General features: G+C 48.4%; 1 protein-coding gene across 1 annotated transcript in view; it reads right to left on the reverse strand.

Annotated features, from left to right (window-relative positions):
• The window catches only part of LOC132461155 (transmembrane protein 131-like), a 54,621-nt gene extending 37,589 nt beyond the window's left edge, over nucleotides 1-17,032 (reverse strand). Inside the window, exons 1-11 of the mRNA XM_060056200.1 lie at nucleotides 16,844-17,032; nucleotides 15,267-15,328; nucleotides 13,759-13,793; nucleotides 5,856-5,924; nucleotides 4,227-4,347; nucleotides 3,541-3,657; nucleotides 2,624-2,746; nucleotides 1,639-1,719; nucleotides 1,069-1,219; nucleotides 457-513; nucleotides 1-57 (exon numbers count right to left, since the gene is read on the reverse strand). The exon at nucleotides 1-57 is cut by the window's left edge and continues 5 nt beyond it. Coding sequence (XP_059912183.1) covers nucleotides 1-57; nucleotides 457-513; nucleotides 1,069-1,219; nucleotides 1,639-1,719; nucleotides 2,624-2,746; nucleotides 3,541-3,657; nucleotides 4,227-4,347; nucleotides 5,856-5,924; nucleotides 13,759-13,793; nucleotides 15,267-15,328; nucleotides 16,844-16,952 — 982 coding nt within the window. The 5' untranslated portion in view covers nucleotides 16,953-17,032. The remainder of the gene's footprint in view (nucleotides 58-456; nucleotides 514-1,068; nucleotides 1,220-1,638; nucleotides 1,720-2,623; nucleotides 2,747-3,540; nucleotides 3,658-4,226; nucleotides 4,348-5,855; nucleotides 5,925-13,758; nucleotides 13,794-15,266; nucleotides 15,329-16,843) is intronic.
• Nucleotides 17,033-22,137: the final 5,105 nt, after the last annotated feature.

Here is a 22,137-nt window from a genome sequence, read left to right on the forward strand (position 1 = left end):
TCTGCACGTCTTTTGAGCCCGAGTTGAGCAGGTGTAAATTCAACTGCTTCGCTTTATCTGTAGAGGGCGTTCAGAGTGAGAGTCAAGACGTCAAACAAACAAATCATCATCACTTCATCTGTAGATGGCGACGATCAGAGTAAGAGTCAAGACGTCAAACACAGATCATCATCACTTTATCTGTAGAGGGCGACGATCCGAGTGAGAGTCAAGACGTCAAACACACACGTCATCATCACTGAACATGAAAGAAAACACATTGACTGTGTCTACTTATCTCTTCCCAACACACAACTCTACACCCTGGTACACACACACACACACACACACACATACCTCTACACCCTGGTACACACACACACACACCTCTACACCCCGGTACACAAACATCAAACCATCAAACCTGAGCTGTTATTGAAGGTTTGGATGGACATGTCTGAGGGAGGGCTGCGTTACCTTGTGAGCGGAGAGTACCGAAGTCTAACATTTCTATGGAGGAGTATATCCCAGGAGCTGTGGAGCAACCAGACATAAGCAGAGTCAGAACCAACCCGGTTCAGAGAGACAATAGCAATGTAGGAGAGAGAGAGAGAGAGAGAGAGAGAGAGAGAGAGAGAGAGAGAGAGAGAGAGAGAGAGAGAGAGAGAGAGAGAGAGAGAGAGAGAGAGAGAGAGAGAGAGAGAGAGAGAGAGAGAGAGAGAGAGAGAGAGAGAGAGATCGCAGCAGCCAGATTCGTCACTTGTGATGAGAGAAGGACCTCAAACTCCCCATAAACAGACTCACAAAGAGACAGAGAGAGAGCGAGATAGAGAAAGAAAGGGAGAGACACAGACAGACAGACAGACAGACAGACAGACAGACAGACAGACAGACAGACAGACAGACAGACAGACAGACTTCATGTCCACCACCACTACAACACACGGCCCCTCGTACGGCCCTCAACCCATCCTCCTCGACCAATCAGAGCCTCCCCCTAAACCCGTGGGCCCTTAATCCCTCCGGAGAGACTGGCGACCCCCAGGGGTCTGGGACAGGGGGGGGGTCTGGGACACGGGGGGGTCGTACCGGCGGTGACCTCCACCTCCACGGGCAGGATGATGAACTGGTCGGGGTCCGAGGCGTTGGTCTTGATCCTGATGAAGGCTGTGTGGTTGTCGGCCTCTCGCGAGGAAAAGCTGGCCCGCATCACCCCCTTGGTCTCAAACGGAGGGATCTCCTGTTGGGGGGGGGTAGAGAGAAGGAGGGGGGCAGAGTCAGCAAGGGGGAACCTATGGGTGCCAAAACGACGCTGTTGTCGGGACCGGCAAGCCCCTATCACCGATCTAAAATGTTTTGCCTGCATATATATATGGAGGTATGTATGTGTGTACGTCAATCATGGCACCAATTGCACTCCTGATCATGCCTGGAATGCGGTTGCCACCACTCTGCGTTCCTTCTCAAGATTTATTCCTCGCTAATTACGCCTTTGAGACTTGGCCTGTGATTAAGGACTGAACAAATAAAATTGAATTTGTGTGCGTATGTATTTGTGAGTGAGTGAGTGAGTGAGTGAGTGAGTGAGTGAGTGAGTGAGTGAGTGAGTGAGTGAGTGAGTGAGTGAGTGAGTGAGTGAGTGAGTGAGTGAGTTCTCACCCATAGGTGCCTTGTGCCACCCTGCTGCCCCGTGGGCAGCTCTAGATGGAGGTCCCCCCCACTGGAGTACATCTCTACCACCTGGGGACACAGGAGGTCAGTCATACATACATTCAGTATAGAGACATATACATATAGATATTAGGGCTGTCAAGCGATTAAAATATTTAATCACGATTAATCGCATTAATGCCATAGTTAACACACGATTAATCGCGATTAATCTTTTTTTTTTATATGCTAAATATCCCTTGAATTCTTTGTCCCATTAATTTTTCTCATTTTAATGCTCTTATCAACATGGAGAAGTGCATCGGCTTGCCTTGTGCAAATGTTTTTTTATTGATAACAACATTGGCATATACTGATCAAAACAGGACGGTACAAAAAAAAAGCCTATAATGCAATTAAACGATGAACATACAAAGATATGCCTTGAACATAGCAATCAGGCTACTGCTTCTTTGTTTTGAGCCCAAAAAAAATATATAATAATAATAATTTGCGTTAATCGCTCGTTAAAAAAATTAACGTCGTTAAAATTGGTTTGCGTTAACGCCGTTAATAACGTGTTTAACTGACAGCTCTACATATATATTTACAATAGAGATATCTATATATCTATTTGAGCAACCGCACTTGTCGGTTGTTTTGTGTCAGTCTTTGTTGTGTGTTCTTAGCATGGAGCCGACTGTTAACATTTCAGTGCATTATATGTATGAGACGTATAAAATCTGAATCTATATCTAAGCAAGACAGAAAGAGAGAGAGTGAAAGACTTTTTTCTCTCTCTCTGTCTTTGTCCGTCTGTCTCTCTGTCGCCCTCTGTGTGTCTCCATCTCTCACACCAACTCCCTCTTCCCCTCTCTCCCCCTCTTCACCTGCAGTGGTTCACTGTGGGGATTGTGGATGTTGATGAGGGGGAAGAAGCTCTCTCTCCCTCCCTCCCTCCTCACCTCCCCCCCCTCCCTCCCTCCCTCCTCACCTGTAGCGGCTCGCTGTGGGGGTTGTGGATGTTGATGAGGGGGGAGAAGCTGCTGTTGACCGGGACCCTCGCCCCGATGAAGGGGCGGAGCCGGTATGGGTTGGGGATCCCCACGCCAAACACCTGGGGGTCAAAGGTGAAGGTGAGGGGGTCACAGGTTAAGACTTAGGATTCAGCCAATGAGGCGCATTTAATCAGCAGCGTTAGGAGAGTAGATTTAGGTTAGACTTCACAATTTGCCCAAAATACGAGAATATGACAGGTTCACGATATAAATTACGATATTTGGGGCTATATTTCCTGTCTAACTCTTTAGGAATAAAGCATAAAAATGCAATAGAAATTCCTAAAAAACAAGAAATTATTAATTATATCGATATTTAACGACAGTGAATCGATTCTCGTATCGCAATAAGAAGGCGACGATATATCGCCTCATAGATATTATGTCCAACCCCTCGCAACCAATAGCTGAAGACTATGATAAATAAACAACCAATAGCTGAAGAGATAATTAAACAACCAATGGCTGTAGAGTATGATAAATAAACAACCAATGCCTGAAGACTATGATAAATAAACAACCAATGGCTGAAGAGATGATAATTAAACAACCAATGGCTGTAGAGTATGATAAATAAACAACCAATGGCTGAAGACTATGATAAATAAACAACCAATGGCTGTAGAGTATGATAAATAAACAACCAATGGCTGAAGACTATGATAAATAAACAACCAATGGCTGAGGGGATGATAAATAAACAACCAATGGCTGTAGAATATGATAATTAACTAGCCTATGGCTGAAGAGTATGATATAATAATATCGATTAGGCTATGAGGCTAACAATATGTAAACGTAAAACGCTCCAAGCGACAGGATGATGATGATGATGATGGCGACGGGGACCCACCTGATATGTGAAGACCCCGTGGTGGGAGGTGTTAATAAATAATGTGTTCTCCACGTTGCCCACCACCCGCGCCAGGAACACCACGTCGAACGACGTGTTCCCCCCCGGCGGGATTATCTGGGGAGAGACAGGAGAAGGAGCGAGAGTCAGGGCAGTTTCAATGTTTACATTTAGCACTTTTATCCATGCGTCTTACAATAAGTAGAAAAGAAAATCAACAATATATCACTGTGGTAAGGATGTTAGGACCAAGTGCCAAGCACTAACAACACTAGGTTAACCCATTCCCCGTCTACAACAAAGATATCTAGGATAAGATCATGCTACACAACGAAGTACTATAACTAAGTGTGACATACAATACGCCCGTACATTAAGTGCCAGGATGTAAGTGTGTGAGTGAGTGAGTTTCTTTGAGTGAGTCAGTGTGTTTCTGTAAGTGAGTGTGTTTCTTTGCTTGTGAGTGAGTGAGGGAATAGCATAACTTTCTTTGAAACAAAACAGACAACTAGCATGCAAGAACGACTTAGGGCAGAACTAAACCGTAGATCGCTTCAGATGTCTCTACTTTGTGGAGACAAAGACAACACACGGTGCAGAAGCCTTTAAAAACACACAGCGGGGCCACGGACCCCACATGAGGAGGAGGAGTCGTTAGTCAGAGCACAGGGGGGGGTGGTCCTTACCCTGTTCTGAAAAAACGACGCGTGGAAATGCGCCGTTGTGGCTGATATCGAAATCAGGCTGATTTCTTCTGGGCTGGGGTTGTGCAAATAAACTTTTTCCATTTTGGGCATCCCCACCGGCCTGGGAACACACAGATAGAGGGAGGGACAAACACACAGATAGAGGGAGAGACACACACAGATGGATACCCACACAGATAGAGAGAGAGACATACACACACACAGATAGAGGGAGAGACACACACAGATATAGATACACACACAGATAGAGAGAGAGACACACACACAGATAGAGAGGCGCACACACAGATAGAGATACACACAGAGATAGAGATAGACACATGGATAGACACACACAGAGATAGAGCCACACACACAGAGATAGAGAGAGACACACACACACAGATAGAGAGAGACACACAAACACAGATAGAGAGAGACACACACAGATAGAGAGAGAGAGACATACACACACACACACACACACACACACACACACACACACACAGATAGACATACACAGAATGAGAGAGACACACAAACACAGATAGAGAGAGACACACACAGATAGAGAGAGAGAGACACACACACACACACACACACACACACACACACACACACACACACACACACACACACACACACACACACACACACACACACACACACACACACACACACACACACACACACAGAATGAGAGAGACACACACACAGAGATAGAGGTAAAGACAAACACACACAGATAGATACACACACACAAACACCATTAGAATTCAGTAACAGTTTTGTATCGGCTGATTATTGATGAAAGCTGTGTCTTTGCCTCATGATAATAAACACCACTACATCAAAGTGTGTGTGCTTTAGCAGTTTACAGAGACACAGGCCCCAGGGGCAGGTTGGCTTTAATGGGAGCAAATGTTGCGAATGGGAGATTTGCATTTAATGCAAAGCAGCTGCAATGCAAACGTTTACCAACCCAAAACACAGAGGGAATAATGTGCCTTTGTCTGAGTAAACTGCTTAAGCTCGCACAGTTTGATATATGGATGTTTACTATTTGGAGCCAAAGACACACTTTCTACTTACTCACTGGGTCTGACATTAGCAGAGCCAGGGACAGTATAATAATCATAATAATAAACTTGATGCCTACTTTTGCACTTTACCATATTGCACCTTTATTATTGCACCTGAATAACATACCGCAAAACACTGTGAATATTCTGTTCTGTATAATTTATGCACTATGTCTGTCTGTATATGTGGTTAATTTGTTGTTTTTTCGGTCCTCTGTGTAATTACTTGTTGCACGGTCTGATTGACAATAAAGTTCACTTTGAGTACTGCACATTCCTCAAAAGATGAACTGTGACGTCCATTGCTTTGACGCTAGATAATTCAGTTAACGTAGCTGAAAAGCTATGTGTTGCTACACGTTGGTTTGCTTCGTGTTGCTTAGCGTACTTACGCTTTGCGAGTACGTACGCTTACCAACGTGTAGCTTTGTATTTCGCTTTTGAGCTACGTTACCTGAATACGCAACCCTTTACGTACACTCACCACATATGGTTCAGCTAACGTAGCTCAAATGATACCCTAGCTGACTAGCGGTTAGCTACTCACTGTTCGTGGAAGTCCAGCATTGGCGGCTCGAACCGTATGGGCCTGCTGTTGCCTCCAGGAAGGGGGAAGCTAGAGACAGAGAGAGACAGAGACAGAGAGTTAGAAGCCGGGGGGATGGACACTGCTCTGCCTTTGCTCCAACACAAAACCCAAAAACACACCTGTGTGTGTGTGTGTGTGTGTGTGTGTGTGTGTGTGTGTGTGTGTGTGTGTGTGTGTGTGTGTGTGTGTGTGTGTGTGTGTGTGTGTGTTACATGTGAAATATTGGCCAATATATGTCCACAAGCCCTGTGGAAGCAGAATGATGTTCCTGTGAAATTAGAATACATTACGGCCCAAAGTACCAGAGAAACCCAGTCCACAACACAGGAAAAGGTTGAAACATGGAACAGCCTTCATCGATTAAGGTGCTGGAACAGACCCTGTCCAAAACGAGGGAAATTATGAAACATGAACCCTATTTAAGGAATTGAAGGGGTTTTAAGAAAAAGAAAGAAAATATATATATATTTAGGGGATTTTGCTGACGCTTTTATCCAAAGCGACTTACAACCATTCATTCACCCAATCAAACACAGATGCCGGACTCGACCCCTCGCGGCGACAGGAGCAGTCAGGGTGAGGCGTCTCGCTCAGGGACACTTTGACACTCAGCTAGGAGGAGCCGGGATCCAACTAGCAACCTTCAGGTTACCGGCCAACCCGCTCTACATCCTGAGCTACTCTCGCCCCCTGAAGGCGCAGGAAAAGCCAGTATTCCAAGCATTCTATCTTTAGTGCACCGCTGAATACTGAGAAGACCTTGGGAGGTTCAGAGCTGTGGCAGATGGGCTGACACCAACAGACACACGAGAGAGAGAACAAACTGCCAAATGTGTGGTTTTCACGACTCGAGAGATAGTGTATACGTTTGTTGTTATCAACGCGGTTCCTGTATATCCTTCGGTGGCTTGTTGGAACGCCAGCGAAGAAACAGGGCCTGGTTAAATGTGTCAAGGTGATGGTGCAGATTAGCAGATGCTCGTGAGAAAACCGTTTAAAAAGTGGTTATAAATGTGCTGCAGAGTTTAAAACACTAAAAGCATCAGAATCAGAATTGTACAGTAACTACACAAGATTCAAATTCTTCTGATTGTTTCCTCCACAGCCAAATAGCAGCAACAATACAAGGTAAAGTAATTAGATAATAAAAATTTAAATAACAATATAAAATAAAATATATATTTTTTAAAAAGTTTAAATAAGTAGCAGAAGTTGTCATGGTACCAGTCACAGTTGATTGAAGTGCAAAGATGTTGCGCAAATGACAGAAATATGCATTTCAATAATCATTTTTTTGTTAAGATTGTAAGCAGGTCTGTTGCATCAAGTCTTATCTAGAAGCAGAATGTTGAGCTTGGTGTGATACGGTGAACTTGCCTATCAGCGGAGGCATTAATGATTAGACTAATGGATGATTATGACGTGATATTGTGAATAAGTGACCCCTGCTCACTCACAGGCCAAAAGCAACTTGGACCCTTTGAGTTCACACAAACAAATGCTTGCACACAGGGCTGATATATATATTTGTATCATATATTATTATTATAATCGTTGAATATTAAAACCGGATTCTCTAAAACAAAACAATGAGTCTTATTTTATTTATTTTGTTTTAAAATGTACATCTGATCGAGCATTATACAGATCTGAACTGTTGAAGAAAACCTTGGACCTGACCTTGCATTGGAGGCGGCACTAGGAGCTCCGGGAGCCTCGTGGACCGCTCTGACCTTCACTCTGCCTCGTGTACACATGAGGCAGAGTGTCTGCGCGTGTCCTCCTGCACGCTTCTTCACATGAGTGTGCGTCCCCTTGCATTAGCCTGCGTCTGTCATCGTGTGTGTGCCCGCATGTGTGTATGCCGGCATGTGTGTGTGTGTGTATGCCGGCATGTGTGTGTGTCCGTACGTATGTGTGCATGCGTGCGTGTGTGTATGCACACATCACATGTGTGTATGCGAGTGTGTGTGTAAATATATATATGCCAGTGTGTGCGTGCGTGCGTGCGTGCGTGCGCCTGTCGGCACGAGTGTGTCCGTGTGCAGCCTGCACGCCCATGTACATGTTTGTCCAGCTCCCGCTGTCCCCGCAGGCATCCCGTCCAAACAGAGCCGGGGCTGTGAATACTGGGATTCATAGAGCAGCAGCAGCAGCAGCAGCAGCAGCAGCAGCAGCAGCAGCAGCAGCAACAGCAACAGCAGCAGCGTGGCCTCCGAGTCGTCCACAGAGAGGAGCTGTCTCTCTCTCTCTGCCTGGCGGGAGGTGATCTAGTGGATCACCTGTCTGCAAGCCATCCAGGAAACGACCGGAAGGGGCTGGGACTTAATGCGCGGAGGACTCGGGTTTGATACGTTTTGGAGATTTGAAAAATAAAACTAAATGTACTACGAAAGACCATCTAGTTTCTCTAGTGTCACACAGTCTCTCACACACAAGCAGTCTCACAGACACAGTCACACACACACAGTCACACACACACAGTCACACACACACACGGGTAAAGTTTCTCGTAAAGGCAACGCTCTTAATTAGAATAGATCTACAGCTTTGCGTCATCTTTCATATCAGATAGACACCAAAAATAAAAAAAGAGGAACGTTTACAGCACACCAAAAAACAGGAAACACATTCGAGAGAGTGCACGTTCTTTTTCGTGGAAACACGGTCAAGCGGAGGGCAGAGAGCGACAAGCACTATAGCGTTACCCAATTATTGTATGTTTGTACGTCCTTGTACTTAAAAACAGTACTTGGCATGGTGTAGCGTCTTATCGTAGCTATCGGTGTTGCGTATGGGGAATGGGTTAACCTAGTGATCGTTAGCGCCCTACAGCCGGCTCAGGGTTCGAGCTGGAGGGCGGGGGGTGGGGGCAGTAGGACAGGACGTGATCTGTTTTGCAACAGCTCTGTGGAAGCCCGAAGCGTGCAGACGTGGTTGCAGGCCAGCGTTTCCGCCGTCGAAGCGCAGACACTCTGTGCTCTGAGGTTAGAGCTGTGAGGCAAAGCTTGTGCTACACCAGTCCTAGGAGGCGGCCTCACCCCACCTAGGAGGCTGCCTTACTCCACCTAGGAGGCTGCCTTACTCCATCTAGGGTGACTTTACTGGTCTCCTCCAGACACAGGAGGCAGCTTTTTATTGTAAGGTTTGCATGACCTGGTGCTCCACAATGACATGCAGGAGATCTCTCCCTGTCTGTCTGTGTGTGTGAGGGTGGCTGTGTGGTGACGGCTGGTTTAACCTTTGCAAACCTGTGAGGACTCAATGTGCAACAGGTGTGCAGCCTCACCCACCAAGCATCCAATCAGACTCCAATCAGACTGTGGATGAGGTGTGGCTCATCCACACACAGGCCCACTAAAAAAACAGGAAACCATACAAGGCAATCATTCTTTTCTCGGGGACTCACCTCGAACCTGCTCTGTCTGAAAACACGTGACAGCAGCGCAGAGGAGGCAGCGACCAACTCTGCAGAGTAGTGATCATAAAGAATAGATTGTACAGCGTTTGCACGCGGGTGTGTGTCCATGTGCATGTCCGTGCATGTGCGCGTGTGTGTGTGTGTCCGCTCGTATGTGTTTCTAAGCTTGTGTCCTCACATGTGTGAAGACACCATGAGCTCTCCCCTTCACACATTAACGACGTGACATTTGCCACTCAGTGCAGCTCTCTTTACACCCGTCTTTGCATCCACATCGCCTCCGACCCTTCAGCCAAACACACCAATGCCTTCACGCCCCCCTCTCCCTCATAAAAACACCAAGGTGCTGCTACTCACTAGGCCACACACACACCACAAAACGAAAACACACGCACACACACACTCAAACACACGTACACACACACTCAAACACACGCTCATGTACACACACACACACACACACACACACACACACACACACACACACACACGTCGGAGAGAGAAGTCTCTAGGGCGCACTCACACTAGGCCATCTGTAACGTGCCCAAGTCTGTTTGACGTCTGTACCTCGTACTCAAGTACGATTGCCCCCCTCCCCCACCTGTCGGTGGGGGAGGTCATCGCCAGGTCATCGCCAAACCCTGACACCGTGGACAGGCTTGTTTTCCTAGCCAGAAATCTGAAGTAGGCTAACTGCTGGCCTGGCCCGACCCAGTCATGTTATTTGTTCTTTTGTAATTTGTTCGATGAGATTTGAACAAATTAGAGATACATTGTTGTAGTTGTATTCTCTTGCTTTCTGTTATCAGTTTACATGCTCTGTTTGTTTTAAAAAAAGTATTTTGTTGAACCTTTTAATGACATTTGCTCTTTCCAGAGATGCACTATGCATATTGTTCTGTTTTTGTTATCCAATAACCTGCTATTTTTTTAAAGTATGGAGCCTAATTTAAACATTTGTTTACATTTCAGAGATATATGTAATGTTTTAAGTTACATTTAATTCAATTAAACGGCATCATACAACTGTGTACAACATGCACAGTGAAAGTTGTAAAAATTTTTGACATAATTATTTTTTATTCCAATAAGGCAGTAGGCTACAGCCATTGTCCCAAAATCATTGCGGATTCCCGGACACCCGCCGGAGCTCAGCTCCGTCAGGTGTTGCTCCATGTCGCGATTCAATTCTGTGCATAATATTCCGGAGGCGCGCACAGCTTTTGGCCGTGATATTATACATTATAATGTTCTCAAATACGAGGCGGAGGCAGTGTCTAGTCCACGGTTTATTCAACCATCAAACTGTATTCAATTCAGAACGGTAGGAATAGTAATGGCAAAACGGTACGCGGCGCACAGATACATACATCATTATGTCGTTATACGTCATCACCAAGCATCCGCTGCTTAATAGAACAACATGGAGAACAACACAGAGCCGTTCTACTCAGATACAGCCCGCTCTCTATTGCACGCCTTTTTCACGGTCTACACGTTTACACTCCCCGTTTTACACACCTCAATTTACCTTAATGATCATGATCTGCTAATGATCATATCGCTGCGCTGTCTCCACGACCCAACACAGCGATATGATCATGAGCAGTTCTAACTGGAGAGAAAGTGAAATCCGCGAGCTGCTGATCATTTGAGAGAAGGTGAAGCAGTCGTATTAATCAAAGAGGTTGAAAGATGGTGCGATCTACGAGAGAGACGCAGAGGAACTGTCCTTACGAGGCTTTTGTCGGGATAAAAAACTGATCTGATCAGTCTGATCGTTCTGTAATGTTAGCAGGGGGTCAAGACACAGGATTTCGCCGCCCATACTTCAAGTCAAGAAGGTAAGCCCGACAGTTTGATTTAATCTGGATCATTAATTAAGTGTTGACGGCCAAAAGGAAGAGAAAACAAACAGCCAGTTTAATTTAATCGGGCCTATTAAGTGTTGGCGGTGACAGCCAAAAGGAAGAGGAACCAAACAGCCAGTTCCTCGTGAACGACGATTAAGAAACCCGGGTGAGAATGTTGCAGGACCGCGAGAGGATTCCCCTCTGCAGACTTCAAACAAAGCACACACACCCCTCTACACCCTGACACACACACAAACACAAACAAACCTCAACTGACACAAACATTGCACACACACACACACACACACACACACACACACACACACACACACACTGATTGATAACCACACACACACCTCTACACCCTGACTCACACCCCTCTACACAGACCCACCCTGACACCCACACCCACAGAGATGATTTGCAAACGTAAAACTGAAGCGTGTGTGTGGCGTGTGCGTCGTGGCCTCTATTGGTGTGTTCCTGAATCCTTGAAGCAAGCCTTCCTAGTTGCACTTTTGATGTAATTTTCCAGTCTCGGAGCATTTATAGCGTTCCTGTTAGTCTTTGTGATTGTGTCATGAAATTGGCTGGTCGTTGTTTATTGTTAGCTACATTAGCTCTTTAGCAAACCAGCCTGAAAACAAACAATACAACTTTACATTGTATTGCACGCACAGCAAGACCATGCAATGTATAAATTGGAGAGCGGAATAAAGTAGCAATGTAATCAAGTGTGTAAGAGCATTTAAAATCAAAATTAAAATGACCAACGTGGTAGAAATACAAAGAAAATAAATCTCTTCACGGGCGCAGGCATTTTGTTGAGAGAGTCATCAATGCTCTCGGTCTACTCTCAGATTTCCGAAAGATTAAGACAAAAAGGGGGCTTGCCTCCACGAGAAGCCGCAAGAAAGCTGGCAGATCTTCGACTCGGAAGTCTGGCATCCGATGATTGAGGAACACAGCATCTGTCTCAGATGTATTTCGCAAACACACCTTTGTACAAATTTGTATACGGCATCCAGGGGCAACACTTGAGTGCCGCACTACAAGTCACATGCTCCCGGACCATTACCTCCATGTGATCAGGGCCCAGAGCCAGACCATAATATGCTAATCGCGGCCTCAGCAAGCCATACGTCCTAGTCAAATCCATCGCTCACGGACACACACACACACACACACCTGTATGCCTGCACACCTACACAAACACACACACACAGAAGATAGCTAACACACACATCATACAACAAACAATCACGAAAGACAGACTTGTACAAATGGGTCTCTCACACACACACCTTTCTCATCGCACAATTAAATTCACAAATGCTACTAGACCCGACACACACCTTTGAAACAAAATTCACACGCACACACACACAGAGTAGACACACACAAGACAGGTGAGGCCAGGTGTCACAGGGGGTGTTTACAGTGGTGGGGCTCTGGCCTCTGACCTGGAGGCATCTGATTGGACGAGACCGGATGCAAAACACACACACACACACACACACACACACACACACACACACACACACACACACACACACACACACACACACACACACACACACACACACACACACACACACACACACACACACACACACACACACACACACACACCTTTTATTCCAAATGCAAATGGCCGCTTCTGAGTACTTGCAACCAGACACACACACACACACTTCCTAGATCCCCCACCAGGACTTCTTCACACTTGACTTTGGAAATGTCTTCGGGTCAGCCGGTTGACTTGTCGCACACGGCGTGACAGATGGTGTAGAGATCACTACCGCCACCCCACAGCAGCCAATCAAACGCACCGACTCAGTGACAGCTGCTCTGGTCGGCAGCACAAGGTGTGGCCCCGGTGGCTGGTATGTCGCACGTGTGTTCGAGTACGAATCCACAACACTGCCCTTTTAAAGACGGAGTAATAATAACCGGCTCGCGGCGTGACGCATGAATGCCACAAATGTGCAGGTAAATTGCTGGCGTTTTCCTGGTAAAAAGCACATTATAAGAAAGGATTTAGGGATTAACATTCAGGGCGTTTAGCAGACGCTTTTATCCAAAGCGACTTACAATAAGTCAATTTGTCAGAAGAAAGAGAAACAACAAAATATATCCGTCGGTACAGTAAGGATGTTCAAAGAACCAAGTGCCAAGCACTAACAATCTCTAGGTTAACCCATTCCCCGTACACAACTGGCTAGGATAAGATGCTACATGATGCCAAGTACTATATTACATGCCAGGATGTACAACATACAATAAGTGTGTACATTAAGTGCCAGGACGTATAAACATTGATGACTGATAACCAGGGTTGACCTTGAATCTTCGACAGGAAAGACATTTAGTCAACGTCATTTCTTGCGAGGACACCCTTCATAATAACAGACTCCAACCAAAGACTGCCTGAAACACGTCATCTCATCTACACATGATACAGAAACCTAAATCCATGACCAGACGCAACGCAACAAGAACAACGACGACAAAAAAGACTGCTTCTTTAGAACAATTTTTTAACCTGCATTACAAGTGTGTTTGTGTGTTTAAAAGAGTGTCTTACCTTTTGTGGTGATATGAGTTTATGTCTGGCTCTGCCTGTAACACAAAAAGAGCGACAACGTCAGGGGACACAAGGACACAACCGAAAACACAGACACACAGACAGAAAGAGAGACACACACAAAAACACCCGCACAAGGTGACACACACATACAGAGAGACAGAGATACACAAACACACAGAGACAAACACAAACACACTGGAAAGGAAGAACTAGGAAGGAACTGTTAGTTCATGTCTGAGATTCTACTCTTTAGAAGCACAGACAAATTTAAGGGTAGATCCTCTCATCTATCATATCGAGGGAAACACACACAAACGCAATGGGCTGCAATGAATAACAGTGTTATTAACACACTCACACGGAAAACACCTACACACACACAAACGGAGAGGACACACACACACACACACACACACACGGAAGGGAAACAAACACACAGGGAAGGAATAAACACACACACCTTTTTGCTTGGTTGGGTTCTATCCTATACCTCACGTTGAGACCTTAACATAAACCCGAGCCCTGGTGAATAATGGAGAAGCCGGGGCCCGGTGGACGCCACGGTCATATCGGGAGAGCAACTTACACATGGAGCCGACTCACAACAGACTCAGGCCCTATCGAACAGACTCAGGCCCTATCGAACAGACTCAAGCCAAACACAATAGACTCAAGCCCAACACAACAGACTCAAGACTCAAGCCCAACACAACAGACTCTAACCCAACAGACTCAGGCCAAATAGAACAGACTGAAACCCAATAAAAGAAAAACACAGACAAACCAATTTCAGAATCACAATCACAAGGCAGAAGTCAGCTAAAGCCGGCTTCTTAACAAACTTCCCTTTTTCTAAACGGTAATAACCAACAAACACATCCTGCTTTAGCGAGGCTGTGTCCCAGACCCACGCTGTCTGTACCTTTACTTCCCCTACTTCCCCAACAAGACAGGATGTGTGGTAAAAACAGATAGTGAGAGGAGGGCTGGCTGTACAGTGGGATACTGACCTGGACTTCACCCCCCAATGATATGAACAGGTAAAAGGACGCGCTACAGATAGTTGTAAAGATAGTAGCTGTAAATGGACTGCATTTATATAGCGCTGTTCTAACCAGTGGCACCCAAAAGTGCTTTACAATAAGGCCTGACATTCACCCATTCATACACACATTCACCAACGCATATACACGGTCACCCATTCATACACACACACACACACACACACACACACACACACACACACACACACACACACAAACACACACAAACACCACCCCCCCCGACGGCAGAGTCGACCCCGCGGGGCGACAGCGAGATGGTCAGGAGCAGTCAGGGTGAGGCTTCTCGCTCAGGGACACCTCCACACTCTGCTAGGAGGAGCCGGGGATCGAACCAGCAACCTTCAGGTTACCAGCAAACCCGCTCTACCTCCTGAGCCACATGTCGCCTGTATGTCTGTCTGTCTGTGGAGGTTCACATGAAGTGTACATCGCTGATCTTACCTGAAGGAGGCCTTCATCACCAAAGTGAAACACCTCTAGGATGGTGTCTGTCTGGATAAAAGCTGTGGAGGAGAACACAACAAACAAGGCGCTAGTAATTCAAACCAGAGTAGTAAACGCGTGATAAATGGACTGCATGTACACTAGTTAAAAAGTTTGGGGTCAGCCGGACAATTTCATGTTCTCCATTAAAACGCACACTTTTATTCAACAGTTTCAGCTGTGCTAATATAATTGCACAAGGGTTTTCCGATCATAAATTAGCCTTTTAACACTATTAAACAATGTAGCATTAGAACACAGGAGTGATGGTTGATGGAAATGGGCCTCGGTACGCCTATGTAGATATATATTCCATTAAAAACCAGCCGTTCGGAGCTAGAATAATCATTTACCAAATAAAAAATGTCTAGAATGTGTTTCTGATTCATTTAATGTTATCTGCTGTGCTTTTCTTTAAAAAATAAGGACATTTCCAAGCGACCCCAAACTTTTGAACGGTAGTGTGTGTACATAGCGCTTTTCTAACCAGTGGCCACTCAAAGCGCTTTTACAATATGGCCTGACATTCACACACACACATTCACGGGTCATGAATGCCAGCTCGCTGTCTCCCCCCCCCCCACCGCTGCCTCAAGTAGCCTGCAGAAAGCAAACTAGCTAGAACATACACCACACACACACACACACACACACACAGGACATCCCTGCAGCGTTTAGTATGGGGGCGGGTAACTAGTCCTTTAAAGTTAAAAGGACCTCGTGTGTGTGTGTGTGTGTGTGTGTGTGTGCGTGTGATTAAGAGTGTCCAATGTCCATGTCAAAGTGTGTGTGTCCATGTCAAAGTGTGTGTGTGTGTGTGTGTGTGTGTGTGCGTGTGCGTGTGCGTGTGCGTGTGTGTGTGTCCAATCAGTCTATCAATACGTCACTATTAATAACTTCCTAAACAGCCGAGGCGGACCCTCCTCTACTAGTGAACACACAAACACCACTTTAAGTCCAGGACCAGGGGGGGGGGGTCTACCTGCCCTGCTTAACGTCCTGTCACGACCCAAACATCAACACTAGTGCTAAGTAGCGAGGTAATGCTAACAAGCGAGCTACAGCGGAGGGGGGTACCGCCGCCAGCCGCCCTGTCACGTCCCGTCCCAGGCAGAGATCCTCCACTAACACCGCGGTCAGCGCTAACGCTAACGCCGACGCTAACCAGCGACCTCCGCTACCACTGCGGTTAGCTGATGCTAAGCTAAAGAGCTACGGTGACTACAGCGGCGCGAAGTACCGCCGCTAAGCCGAGCCAGGACTCCCGGCTTCAAGGTCGTTTTGTTGAACTTTGACGCGGTTAGGATAGTCGGGTCCGCGGGGGATAGCGAGCAGCTAACGTTAGCCTGGCGGTGTTGGGCTAACGCGGCTAGGCTAACGGCTACACACACACACACACACACACACACACACACACACACACACACACACACACACACACACACACACACACACACACACACACACACACACACACACACACACACACACACACACACACACTCCAAGTTGAGCCACGGAACGGACTCACAAACCTTGCTTGTTTGCCTGCGCCGCGCGAAAGATCGCGAGCAGTAATATCCGAGCGAACATGCCGCGCGTCGCGAAGTTAGCGAAGTTCGGGAATCTTTCAGCTTGCGCCATTTCTTGTGTGTACTACGCGCTAGCTCGCGCTCTCTGACGGGGACTGAATCGGTGTCTCGCGCTCCTCCCTGAACATGAGCAGCGGCAGCGCGAGGCGGGGCGACGGTGACGCGCCGTGTCTTCGTGGACGTGTTCGGGCAGCGCGGTGGCGCGTTGGCGCGGCGCAAGGGCGACGCGGCGTTGAGGAATTCGACACCGCGTTTGTTTTGGGGTAGAAATAAAAAGAATTAAGGATTTTTAGTATTTTATAATTTATTTCATGAATAGGGTTATTGTATTGTTGACTTTTGTAAAAAAAATAAATATATAAATACAAAAAATATATTTTTTATTATTATGTATGTTATATTAGCCTATATAATAATTTATTTATATCTTGTGATTATGTGGTTTGAGCCCTATTTAATTAGTCTTTGAAGGGATTCTTAACCAAATATATGATCGCTTCATTGTAATAACGCTGTAATTATTTAACCATAACGGCAGTAATATGACCGCACTTCATATATTTTCTATTAGTTTTTTTTGTTATTTCTAAATAATTTAGAAATAACAATTATTATTATTTAGAAATAGTTTAGCTTTTGTGCACACCAACAAATTCAACATACTGTAATGACCTCGCCGGTGACATAACGATGTCCAGTCATAAGTACTTGAAGGAACTTTAATGTTACAAACTAGGTCACTGAAACCCGTAACCAACGGCAAAAATCCACACTAACAACAACCAGCAACCCTCAACCCGGTCCCTTCAACGTGCAAGCCCCCACCCTCCTGTTCTCCCAAGGCCCTCCCCCAGCTGACCTGATGATTTGCCCCCCACACTGATTGACAAGTAGAACATTCCAATGCATGCACATAGAACAACTGGCATAACGGACAAAGAAATACAATGCAACACATAATGCACAAACTCTTTAAATGTCCCAGGATCGCTACATTGCCTCCCCCCTTCAAAGTTCCTCGTCCTCGAGGGAACCAACGAAGTCCCGGAAGCGAACCGGCACTCTCCCCTTCCTAGGATGCCGTGTTGGGGCTACGGTGGGCTGGGGAGAAGCACCTGGGCGCGAGAGGGGCCCACATGTGTCAGGCCCGGGGGCGCCGGGCAGGGGGAAAGGGAGGGGCGGGGCTGGGGGCCAAGTTGCTGACTGTGGTGATTGACAGGGAGGGTTAGGTGGGGACCTAGGGCCAAAACACTGATGTGTGTGTCCGGGGCATATTTGCACCAGTGCGGGGAGCTGCAGGGCTCGCTGGAGCCTTCTCTAGTGGGTGGCGGTGCCTCGATAAGGGGTCAACCTGTCTCTGTGGAGGGCCACCCTCCTTCCCGAGGTGGTAGCTGGACCCTGTACACCACCTCCCCAATTCTCTCCAGGACCCTGCATGGCCCGATCCACTTGCTATAAAGTTCGGGCATCTTCTGTCATGGTCTGTCTGTTTACTTGTCTTGTTTTGGTGTGTTTTCTGTTTTACTTTGGTATCTCTGTCTTGTTTCTCCCCATGTCCGGTCAGGTTTCCCTCCTGTGTGATTGCTGCTCCCTCCCCTAATGTGTTTCAGCTGTTACTCGTTGCGTGCCCTGTGTGTGTTTGGTATTTAAGCCCTTGTCTTTCCTTTGTTCCTTGTCGGATCATTGTAGTTTGTGATGAGTTGTGTCCTGTGTGTTACCTGTGTTCCCGGTTTTCCCTGTGTTACCCGCGTCACCTGTGTTCTTGGTGTTCCTTGCCTTTTGCATTAATAAATTATCCTTTACCCGAACTGTCTGCTATTGGGTCCTACCTGCCTGCCTGCCACCCGCTAACCGTGACATCTTCCCTTCTTTCTTTGCGGGCTGTAGGTCCAGACCAGCTCCTCAGCCTCAAAGTGCCTGCTACGAGAATGCACATCATAGTTCCTTTTCTGCCTCACCCCTGCGCTCAGCACCTGTCCCCTGGGGAAAGGAGTGAGCTGTCTCCAGGCGGTCCTGGAGTCTCCTGGCATACTCTGGGCCGGGAGGAACGGGGGGGAAATCGGGCAGCCGGCCAAACGCCAGGTCAGCTGGGGTGAGAAGCTCCCTGCCCAACATCAGCAGAGCAGGCGTGCAGGACGTCGACTCCTGGACAGCTGACAGCTGACTCCTGTATGCCATAAGCACTAGAGGCAGATGATTGTCCCAGTCCCGCTGATGCTCAGCCGAGACAATGGCCAGCTGCTGCTCCATACAGCGATGAAATCGCTCCACCAAGCCGTCACTCTGTGGGTGCAGGGGGGTAGTACGGGTCTGCATGTCCAGCCTGCTACATAAAGCCGCAAAGACACACGGGATTCAAAATGTCTCCCCTGGTCACTGTGGATGGACTCCGCTGCCCCAAAACGGCTAATCATCCCCCCGATTAAAGCGTCCGCTACGGTCTCTGCCCCCTGGTCAGGCAGAGCGTACGCCTCTGTCCACTTGGTAAAATAGTCCATGGCCGTGAGGACATACTTGTTCCCCCTCTCTGTGCAGGGTAGCGGGCCCACCACATCCACCCCAACCCTCTCCATAGGGAACCCCACAGGGAACTGCTGTAACTGGGCATAGGACCTTTCAGCTGGGCCTTTGTGGGCTGTGCAGCCATCACAGCAGCGACAGAAGTCCTCAACGTCCCGCTTGTGCTGCCCCCAGTAGAAGCCAAGGCGGAGGCGACGAAGGGTTTTTGTCACCCCAAAGTGCCCCGAGCCCACAGCACCATGGATCGCTTGAAGCACTTCCCCACGCAGAGAGTGAGGCACCACCACCTGCCACCTCACCTCTCCGGTGGCGGGTTCCTTCCAGGCCCGCTGAAGCACGCCATCCCACAGCCGCAGGGTCTTGAACTTAGCCCACAGTCCCTTGGTGACCAGGGAGAGAACGGCCACTACTTCCCATGGGGGCCGCCGCTGTAGGTCCAACCACTGGAGCACTGGTCGAAGGTCTGCGCCCTCCTCCTGCTGCCGTCTCCATCCTGAAGTGTCGACCTCCCGGAGCTCACAGCAGACTGGGGACGCCACCTCTACTGCAGAACATCCTCCTCCTGGCTGCACAGCTCCTTCTCACGGCTCTCCCTCCTGTCACAGTAGCGGCAGCCATCCTGACTGCAGGGGCGTCGGGAGAGAGCGTCTGCATTACCATGGCGTGCCCCTGCCCTGTGCACCACACTGAAGCTGTAGGAATGCAGCTCCTCGATCCACCGTGTGACCTGCCCTTCTGGCTCCTTGAAAGACATGAGCCACTGGAGTGCGGAGTGGTCAGTCCGTACAGTGAAGTGCAGGCCACAGAGGTAATATTTGAAGTGGCGTACAGCTCTAACGATGGCCAGCAGCTCGCGATGAGTGACGCTGTAGCGGCGTTCAACTTTGTTAAATCCTGCTGTAATACGCCACCACCCGATCCCCTTCCGGCCCTTCCTGTGCCAGCACGGCGCCATTGCCAACTTTTCTAGCGTCCGTGTCCAGGATGAAGGGCAGGGTCAGGAGGGGAGAGCACCGGGGCTTTGGTGAGAGCTCCCTTGAGTGTCTCGAAGGCAGACTGGCAATCCTCTGCCCACACAAACTCCCTGTCCTTCTGTAGCAGGCGGAACAGGGGAGCGGCCAAACAGGAGAAGCCCCTCACAAAGCGTCTGTAGTAAGACGCCAGTCCGAGGAAGCTTTTCAGCTGTCTGGTGTCAGTGGGGATGGGCCAGGCCTGGACAGCTTACACTTTGTCCTCCATGGTGCTAATGCCTTCTCCCCCCACCTTGTGCCCAAGGAAAGTTACCTCTCACCTCAGGAAATGGCACTTATTAGGATGGAGTTTCAAGCCTGCCGCAGCTACTTTCCCCAGAACCTGAGGCAGCGAGGCAAGTGCTGTCTTGAAGGAGCCCCCGTGTGCCAGTATATCGTCCAGGTAGACGATACACTACTGCCGGGGGATTCCGGCGAGCCCTCTGTCAATCAGCCTCTCGAAGGTCGCAGGTGCATTGCAGTGGCCAAAAGGGAGGACCCGAAACTGCCACAAAAATGTCTTTGGTCTGGCATCAAGGGCGAGAGGGAACTGGAAGTAGCCAGAGCGGAAATCGAGTGAGGAGAACCAGGACGACCCAGCTACGACATCTAAGGCTTCATCAATGGGGTAGGAGTCCTTCCTTGTTACTGCGTTAAGTGGCCTGTAGTCGACACAGAATCTCCACTTACCCCCTTTCTTAGGCACCATCACCAAGGCTGCTGCCCAGGGACTATCTGAGGGTTCTATGAAGCCTGCCTGCTGCATCTCCCACAATGCCCGGTCCGCAGCCTCCTGGTGGGCCAAGGGCAGGCGACGCAGGCGCATTCTGATGGGCCTGGCATCCCCAGCGTCGATTTCATGCTGCATCAGGTGCGTTTGACCCACATTGCTCTCATTCAAGGCAAAGCTGTCCTTAAACTCCGCCAGTAGTCGCCACAGCTGCTCCTGCTGTTGAGGGTCCAGGCCATCAAAGTGCCTCTGCCAAATTGCCCGCAGTGTAGACAGCACAGTCTCCTCACCTGTCTGGGGAAGCTGGGCAGGGCAGGGGAAGGGGCCCAGGCTCATGGAGTGGGATGCCGGGGTGGCAAGGGAGTAGTCTGCAGGGGCCGAAACATTGACACGAGGGGGTGGGAGGGAGGGGGAAGGATTCCGGAAGGAGGACTGGGTCAATGGACAGGGATCGGGAAGAAAGGGTGGTTGGAAGGTCTTTGCAAGGGGGTGAAGGGGGCCGGGGACGTGTGACTGGTCCATCTGAGCTGTTGTCGGTGGGGGCCGGATGTAGGAGGTGTTTGGCGGGGCCATATAGACTGTGGGCCCTCCTTGGAAGCCAAAAGCCCCCCTCTCCAGGTCCAGCTGGCAGCCTATGCACCGCAGGAAGTCCAGCCCTAGGATACAGGGGACCTGCACAGCTGCTACCCACACTGGGTGGAGGACAGTCTTTCCCCCCACGCAGATGGACAACAACCCCTTCCCTTTCATGGGAGCCCTCTCCCCCGTGACTGTGCGGAGCTGCACAGTTGTAGGTGGGAGTACTGTCCAGTTTGGCAAAATGTCTGGCCTCACCAGGGTCACTGTAGACCCTGTATCGACTAAAGCCAAACAGGCCACCCCCTCAACAGTGACAGAAACATGACAAAAGTCCCCTGCCCAGGTCCGCCCCACCACGACAACAGGCTCCGGGATGCTGTCTTCTACTTCTGGGGGGG

This window comes from Gadus macrocephalus, chromosome 7 (assembly GCF_031168955.1).
Source record: "Gadus macrocephalus chromosome 7, ASM3116895v1".
Lineage (NCBI taxonomy): Eukaryota > Metazoa > Chordata > Actinopteri > Gadiformes > Gadidae > Gadus > Gadus macrocephalus.